Source organism: Gobius niger (assembly GCF_951799975.1).
Source record: "Gobius niger genome assembly, chromosome: 6".
Taxonomy (NCBI): domain Eukaryota; kingdom Metazoa; phylum Chordata; class Actinopteri; order Gobiiformes; family Gobiidae; genus Gobius; species Gobius niger.
The window spans coordinates 37,589,925-37,598,843 of record NC_136857.1 but is presented as its reverse complement, the minus strand read 5'-3'; the positions used below and the strand labels follow the sequence as shown (position 1 = coordinate 37,598,843).

The 8,919-nt window shown below is 38.5% G+C and overlaps 1 protein-coding gene across 1 annotated transcript; it reads left to right on the top strand.

The window, feature by feature from the left end:
* The first annotated feature begins 2,016 nt into the window (after positions 1-2,016).
* On the top strand, positions 2,017-8,780 carry LOC306964229 (uncharacterized protein). Its single transcript, XM_079558205.1, has 3 exons — positions 2,017-2,271; positions 7,124-7,240; positions 7,853-8,780. The coding sequence occupies exons 1-3, from the start codon at positions 2,079-2,081 to the stop codon at positions 8,731-8,733; spliced, it is 1,191 nt and encodes a 396-aa protein (XP_079414331.1). The 5' UTR covers positions 2,017-2,078; the 3' UTR covers positions 8,734-8,780.
* Positions 8,781-8,919: the final 139 nt, after the last annotated feature.

The following is an 8,919-nucleotide window of genomic DNA, read 5'->3' as shown; positions in this document are numbered from 1 at the left end:
AGTCATATTTTTGAGTTTTTTAGTCATATTTTTGTAGTTTTTTTGGTCATATTTTGTAGTTTTTCCTGTAATATTTTTGCTGTTTTTTTGGTCATATTTTGTAGTTTTTTAGTCATATTTTTGAGTTTTTTAGTCATATTTTTGTAGTTTATTTTGTAGTTTTTTGGTCATATTTTGTAGTTTTTTGGTCATATTTTGTAGTTTTTTGGTCATATTTTGCTGTTTTTTTGGTCATATTTAGTAGTTTTTTGTCATCTTTTTGCAGTTTTTTTTGTAGTTTATTTTGTAGTTTTGTCATATTTTTGTAGGTTTTTGACTTTTTTTTATTTTTTTCATCATTTTTTTCCATTGCTGTTTTTATGCCTTTTTGTCATGTTTTGGTCACTCTTTTTTGTCACCCTTATTGCGTTTTTGTCGCTTGTTTATTTATTGTCTTATTGTTGCTTTTCTGGCACGTTGTTGATGCTCTTTTTTCAAGAAGCTTTTAGATTTGAGTAAAGCCAAACTGGAGAATACGCTGTAGTGTCTCCCCTTGATCCAAAGAAACGCACATTTTCTGTCGCCTTTTCGGGTTGTATTTTGTCAGTTCTACTCAAATCAATAATAAATATAATATTGCAGCAAGTTATTGTTTAAGTCTCAAGTCACAAAAGGCAAGTCTAAGTCAAGTCTTTTTGAGTCTCAAGTCCTGAAAAGTGCGGCTAAAGTCTGACTCGAGTCTCCCTCATCTGGTATTTAGACTTCTCTCTGGTAAACGTAAAGCTGCTGCTCATCGCAGGTCAAAACAGTGAACAAAGGTCCTGCTAAGTCTGTTCTTTCCTCAACGGTTTTAGGAAAGACTGACATGACAGGACACACTGACCTGACAGAGAGGACTCGTCGCTCTTCACACAGACAGTGATGAACTGCAGGAGCTGCTCTTCCTCCTGGTGGACGCTCTGCTCCTCTGGCTCCTCTTTAACCTGGACGTCTGCAACAGAAAACAGAGACGATCACCGAGGGCTTTGTGTGATACTATTCAGCAGGTTTCACATAAAACGGCCACAGGCGCACAGTGATGTTTTCCTCAAACTGAGAACAAGACGGAGACGCGAAAACGTCCAAAAACGAGGCCAACGTGAACTACACACGAATAAATGTCTACTAACCCTTTAGAGGAAGTGGCTTTGTCTCGTATTCCTCCTCGACTTTCACTGCAATGATGTCCATTTTGAAAAAAAGCCCAGACTTAAGGCCAAACACAAACAAATCAGTCCGTCTGAGGCTACTTCCGGTTTGATCACGTGGCCCGCGCTGTGGCCGCTCAATCTGAGGCGGAAGCGAGATCGTCGGCAAATCATGGACCAATCAAGTAACATTCACAACCAGCATACTAAAGCACATTTTATGATGAATGCTTTTTACTTTTACTTCTTTTTATAGCCTGTATCTATACTTTCTACTCCACTACATTTTTTATGTTGCATTAAGAGTAAAAGTATTGTATTTTCAAAGTAACTTTATTTTTTTTTCTTTTTTTTTTACAATGAACTGGTGTAGTCCCAGTTTAGACTTGGTTTAGTGCTTTACTCCTTTAGACCTTGTTTAGATCTGGTTTGATTCCTGTTTTTGACCTCAATTAGTGCTTTACTCGTTTAGACCTGATTCTGTTTTTTACTTTATACATTTGTACATTTTTGGTCACTGTTAAAGATGCAAACCGCCATTAAACCACCGATTTAAAAAATAAAAAAAATAAAGTTAAATTAAACTAAATGAAGTTAAATGGAATTATTTTATTTGTTTTATTTTTGTTTTTATTTTTTTGTGTTGTTTTATTTATTTTTTTTTAAAATTATTTTCACTTTTTTGTTATTTGCTCAAGTACAAATGATGTAGATTGTAAGCTCACTGACCCATACTCCGGAACAGGAGGAGGAGGCAATGCTTCTTTTAGCTGGTTGCCAACTACCGTTAAACCAGAAGAAGAAGAAGAAGAACCTCCACCGAAGAAGAAGTCTTCCTGCTTCCGGCTTCCGGTCCGGGAGGGCAGCTCGTAGACAGATAAGTGGCTATCGCTGGTGCTATATCGTGTAAAGATGTCAGGAGTGCGTGAGTTCAAAGCGTTACTAAATGAGAAACTGGCGGTGATGACCCAGGAAATATCCCAGATTTTCGACAGAATGATTGTGCAGCACGAGCGTGAAGTGCAGGTGTTAAAGAGGAGAAACACGAGGCAACAGCGTCTTCTGGACTCCGTGATGAAGCCAAGCGTCGTTTTACAAAGATCAGGTTTGAAGATACTTTATAAACTTTAGAGCAACGACATGTCGGTCATCAATAAAATGTGAAAACAGGATAATGTTCATGTTTTAGAGTCTGTGAGAGACGAAACAACAGCTAAGCTCCGTTAGCATAATTAGCATAATACAGTGTATCAGTTAGCATAATAACAGAGTATTAATTAGCGTAATAACAGCATTAGTTAGCACAATAACAGAGCATTAGTTAGCTTAATAACAGCATTAGTTAGCACAATAACAGAGCATTAGTTAGCTTAATAACAGCATTAGTTAGCACAATAACAGAGCATTAGTTAGCTTAATAACAGCAGTTAGCATAATAACAGAGTATTAGTTAGCGTCATAACAGAGCATTAGTTAGCTTAATAACAGCATTAGTTAGCGTAATAACAGAGCATTAGTTAGCACAGCAACAGAGCATTAGTTAGCGTAATAACAGAGCATTAGTTAGCGTAATAACAGAGCATTAGTTAGCGTAATAACAGAGCATTAGTTAGCACAGCAACAGAGCATTAGTTAGCGTCATAACAGCATTAGTTAGCGTAATAACAGAGCATTAGTTAGCGTAATAACAGAGCATTAGTTAGCAAAGCAACAGAGCATTAGTTAGCATAATAACAGAGCATTAGTTAGCGTAATAACAGAGCATTAGTTAGCGTAATAACAGAGCAATAGTTAGTGTAATAACAGAGCTTTAGTTAGCGTAATAACAGAGTATTAGTTAGCGTAATAACAGAGCATTAGTTAGCGTAATAACAGAGCTTTAGTTAGTGTAATAACAGAGCATGAGTTAGCATAATTACAGAGCATTAGTTAGCGTAATAACAGAGTATTAGTTAGTGTAATAACAGAGTATTAGTTAGTGTAATAACAGAGCATTAGTTTTCATAATTAGAGCATTAGCGAGAATAATAACAGCACTAGTTAGCATAACAACAGAGCATTAGTTAGCATAATTACAGAGCTTTAGTTAGCGTAATAACAGAGCATGAGTTAGCGTAATAACAGAGTATTAGTTAGTGTAATAACAGAGCATTAGTTAACATAATTACATAGCATTAGCGAGAATAATAACAGCACTAGTTAGCATAACAACAGAGCATTAGTTAGCATAATAACAGCGCATTAGTTAGCGTAATAACAGAGCATTAGTTAGCATAATTACAGAGCATTAGTTAGCGTAATAACAGAGCATTAGTTAGCGTAATAACAGAGTATTAGTTAGTGTAATAACAGAGCATTAGTTAACATAATTACAGAGCATTAGCGAGAATAATAACAGCACTAGTTAGCATAACAACAGAGCATTAGTTAGCATAATTACAGAGCTTTAGTTAGTGTAATAACAGAGCATTAGTTAGCGTAATAACAGAGTATTAGTTAGTGTAATAACAGAGCATTAGTTAACATAATTAAAGAGCATTAGCGAGAATAATAACAGCACTAGTTAGCATAACAACAGAGATTAGTTAGCATAATAACAGCGCATTAGTTAGCATAACAACAGATCATTAGTTAGCACAATAACAGAGCAATAGTTAGCATAATAACAGCACTAGTTGGCATAAAAGCAGAGCATTAGTTAGCATAATAACAGAGCATTGGTTAGCATAACAACAGAGCATTAGTTAGCATAATAACAGAGCATTAGTTAGCATAATAACAGCATTAGTTAGCGTAATAACAGCATTAGTTAGCATAATAACAGAGCATTAGTTAGCATAATAACAGAGCATTAGTTAGCGTAATAACAGCATTAGTTAGCGTAATAACAGCTTTAGTTAGCATAATAACAGATCGTTAACGTAATAACAGAGCATTAGTTAGCGTAATAACAGCATTAGTTAGCGTAATAACAGCTTTAGTTAGCATAATAACAGATTGTTAGCGTAATAACAGAGCATTACCTAGAATAATAACAGAGCATTAGTTAGCATAATAACAGAGCTTTAGTTAGCGTGATAACAGAGCATTAGTTACCATAAAAACAGAGAATTAGTTAGCATAATAACAGAGCATTAGTTGGCACAATAACAGAGCATTAGTTAGCACAATAACAGAGCAGTAGGAAGCGTACTAATAGAGCATTAGTTAGCCCAATAACAGAGCATTAGTTAGCCCAATAACAGAGCATTAGTTAGCACAATAACAGAGCAGTAGGAAGCGTACTAATAGAGCATTAGTTAGTGTAATAACAGAGCTTTAGTTAGCGTAATAACAGAGCTTTAGTTAGTGTAATAACAGAGCATTAGTTAGCGTAATAACAGAGCTTTAGTTAACGTAATAACAGAGCAGTAGGAAGCGTACTAATAGAGCATTAGTTAGCGTAATAACAGAGCTTTAGTTAACGTAATAACAGAGCATTAGTTAGCGTAATAACAGAGCTTTAGTTAACGTAATAACAGAGCATTAGTTAACGTAACAACAGAGCATTAGTTAGCGTAATAACTGAGCATTAGTTATCGTAACAACAGAGCATTAGTTAGCGTAATAACAGAGCATTAGTTAGCGTAATAACAGAGCATTAGTTAGCGTAATAACAGAGCATTAGTTAGCGTAATAACAGAGCATTAGTTAGCATAACAACAGAGCATTAGTTAGCGTAATAACAGAGCATTAGTTAGCATAATAACAGAGCATTAGTTAGCGCAATAACAGCTTTAGTTAACGTAATAACAGAGCTTTAGTTAGTGTAATAACAGAGCTTTAGTTAGCGTAACAACAGAGCATTAGTTAGCGTAATAATAGAGCATTCGTTAGCGTAATAATAGAGCATTAGTTAGCGTAATAATAGAGCATTAGTTAGCGTAATAATGGAGCAATAGTTAGCATAACAACAGAGCATTAGTTAGCGTCCAAAGTCCATTTGCCCGCTGAGTCAGTGTTTAAGATGTTAGCATGCTACTGGTTAGCATTTAGCAGAAGCATTTCAATCAAACAATTCAAACGTCACTCTGTCTGTAAAACTGTGATATATCTGTTTTTATAATGACGTGTTAACCCAAGGCAAAAGAGAGACTTGACATGGACTGTTTTTGTAAATTGAGATCTTAATTGTTGCACAGGTGAGTGCATTTTGTCGACCAATTAAAAATCTTGGTCGACCACAACAGCATCGACCAATTAGTCAACTTAATGACCAAAGTTGGCAGTTCAGTTCTTCTGAAAATTCAATAGTCTGTAATAGCTTTAAAGGGGGGGTATTATGCAAAATTGACTTTTTCAAGCTTTACATCATGTTATTCTGTCACTCCCTCATTAAACACATGCCTGAAGTGTTGCCTTGGCACATTCACATATTTGTGAGTAATCTGTAAAAACTCTGATGGCAGCCATTTTAGGGATAGGTTTGCCTGAGTCCTCCTAGGAACGCCCCCACCTCCTGGAAACGCCTCCGAGCTTTCGTCACCAGCCGAGTAACCAACCACTGCTCCTCAGCAGAACCCCCTCCCCACTGATGCCACAGACAGCGTGTGGGAAAGGCTCAGAGGTAGAGGTTCGGGCCCGAATTCTGGATTTTTATTTATTTTTTATCTCGAATAAGATACACGCATCACCTTTTTAGTTTCATTAATACGAAATCTGATCATAACCAACTTTAAAATGGACGAATAGTTTACTACTCTTGTGGAAAGACATAAACTTTAGTAACAGCTGTTATTAAGCAGCACGAGCAGAGCATGCAGTGCACACGTAAACGTGGCCCCGCCCCCGCCCGCAGCATCAATCTCACAAATATGATTGCGCACTTCAGTCAGGTCTGACTCTGCAGCACTCCACACACGGGCTGTCCGGTCTGGTCTTCTGCATACCTTTTGGGCAGAGCTGCATGTGTGCGCGAGCCCATCCCATTTTGAGAGAGCAATTTTATACAAGGCAGTTATTCTAATTTACTGCATTTACAGACCAACAGAAGGTTTGTCATCATTGTAGTGTGATATAGACTGGTGCTATGGGACTGAAAAAAGCAGAATACCCCCTCTTTAAAAAGTCCGTGGAGTCCTTAACATGAAGGCAATGATGTGACTAAAGGCTGAAGTGAATTATCCACAAAGGCAGAAATGTTTTCTGTCAATGAACCAACTGCTAAAACAATAGGCCGTCCTGGTGGCACATCAGTGTATTTTTTATGGATTTTAGGGAGAGTTCAAGTCATTCAACTGACATATAAACGTATTCCTGTTTGTTTGCTTACTTTGTTTGGTTGCTGTTCCAACTATCCTGTGATCAAAAAGGTAATGGCCTTAAAAAGTCTTGTCTTTAATCTTGTGAATATGGCGCCTTAAGTTATAAGTCTTAAATTTGCTGAAAATCTGGATTTATGTCGTAAATGTGAAGTGTGTATTTTAAAGACAAGCTCGAACAAGTTGTTTATATGAGGGATCGTGTGTCGTCACGTCTGCAGCTTAAATTAAATGGATGATAATACTTCTATGGTGGGTCCATGCTGAACGTTCACACACAGCATTGCTTCCCCTGCGCTGTGAAAGATCTGTGATTTAAAGATAAGATGATACTTTTTAAATAAGCTGTTTCTACAAATGTACACATTTTTGACCTGATTTAACTTGAACGTTCCATCCCCCAAACAAATGAATAGGGAAGACCGTGTTACACCTAACGTGTGGTTTATCTGTATTATCTTTTCAAAAAAGCAGAAACATTGAATTTGAGTAGATGCTAATTTGTATCTGAGGTAAAATCTCAAAATGTCTGAACATTCATTAATGAGTTCTGACGAGGCTTTGACCTAAATGTGGTCGATGGTTGAAAACAGCTGAGCAGCTTTTGCAAAATGATGAGTTTTGTGATTTGCTGATTGTCTCTGTTTTCTGTTACAGACGTCCAGGTCAAAGAGGAACCAGAGGAACCAGAGGAGCAGAGCGTCCACCAGGAGGAAGAGCAGCTCCCACACTTCATCACCGTCTGTGTGAAGAGCGACGAGTCCTCACAGTCAGGTCAGTGTGTCCTGTTTTACTCCATAAAAACATGCTGCAGTTACAACCGTGTGAAGAACATCAAGTCATGTCAGGCTGATGGTTTATGTTAACATTGGGTTAAAAACAGCCCCAAAAAACAAGCTAAAAAGGTGGAAGATACAAATAAGAGCCCATAATGTATCCGATAAGAGATGGTGACCTTCACATGTAGAACCTTCAAAAGATTCATCAGAACATGTCTATGAACCTGCTACGATTTGCATGAAGAAAAACAGAAGTGTTAAAGCTGCCTTAAAGGAACAGGCCACCGTTTTTCCATACTGAGATCTGTTCTTACCTGAGCTTAGACGAGTTCATGTGTACATCTGGTCTTCACGCGTGTCCTCAGTCACGTAAACACAGCACAGACGGCGTTAGCATTTAGCCTCTCCTCCTCTATAGCTCCAAACCAGGTGAAGACAGAAGCTACCAAGCTCTTCCACGTTTTCCAACCATAACTGTTTCTCCCAAGTATCAGTACTTCTACTTAAACACTGAAATGAAGTACTTTGTAGTAACTGTTCCTGGAGTAGGAGAAATATTAGTGCAATGAGCCACTAACTTTACTAATTTTCCCACTGTTTCCTGCAGACGGTGAGATCTGCTGTAGTCCTGAGCCCAGTCTGATGCAGGACGTCCCAGAGACTCCACAGATTAAAGAGGAACCAGAGGAACCAGAGGAGCAGAGCGTCAAACAGGAGGAAGAGCAGCTCCCTGAGTTCACTACTGTCTGCGTGAAGAGCGAAGAGCAAACTGAGCACCAAGAGGAGACGGACTTTGTGACAGAGGAACAAGTGGACAACTCCTCTGGTTCTGATTCTGACTCTCATTCTGACTCGGACTGGAAAGCTCCGGTCAGCTCCGGAGAGAAGCTGTTCAGTTGTTCGGTCTGTAAGAAAACGTTTGCTCAAAGGGGTTATCTCGTCTTGCATATGAAAATACACACTGGCGAGAGACCGTTCAGCTGTACAGTCTGTCCCAAGAAGTTCGGGGCTTATGCTGACCTTAAAAGACACATGGTGACTCACACAGGGGAGAGACCTTACAGCTGTTCCATCTGTAACACCACGTTCACCCAAAAGTCTTCTCTTAAAGGACACATGAGGCGACACACTGAAGAGAGACCTTACAGCTGTACACTCTGTGAGAAAGCCTTTCTCCAATCGGGGGCTCTGGATTTACATATGAAAACACACAGCAGTGAGAGGCCGTGCTGCCCAGTGTGTCAGAAAAGGTTTGGGAATAGTGCTGAAGTAAAACGGCACATGGTCACTCACACAGGGGAGAAGCCTTTCAGCTGTTCCATGTGTAACAAATCATTTACCCAAAAGTCTTCTCTTAATACACACATGAAACGACACACCGGAGAGAGACCATACAGCTGTACAGTCTGTCAGAAAACATTTCTTCTTTCATATGACCTCAAAATGCACATGATGACGTCGAAGAGCTGTAAAGGATGCCCTTCCTGAGGAAACCGAGATGTCTCAGTTCTCCACAGCCGTCATCGAGTCCGTCCTCACCTCCTCCAGCGTTTCTGTCTTATCGCATCAGTGTGTGACCTTTGACACGTCTGTGATTTGATAAAAATGACAAAAAACACTGATTTGATCAAACTAATCTTCTTACATTCATTTGAATAATTAAAGCTGGGTACC

Excerpts from the sequence above, each read along its gene's own strand:
- LOC306964229 (XM_079558205.1), top strand. The coding sequence starts at position 2,079 with ATGTCAGGAGTGCGTGAGTTCAAAGCGTTACTAAATGAGAAACTGGCG. Across the intron at positions 2,272-7,123 it reads CGTCGTTTTACAAAGATCAG|ACGTCCAGGTCAAAGAGGAA; the intron begins GTTTGAAGATAC and ends TTTCTGTTACAG. Across the intron at positions 7,241-7,852 it reads CGACGAGTCCTCACAGTCAG|ACGGTGAGATCTGCTGTAGT; the intron begins GTCAGTGTGTCC and ends TGTTTCCTGCAG.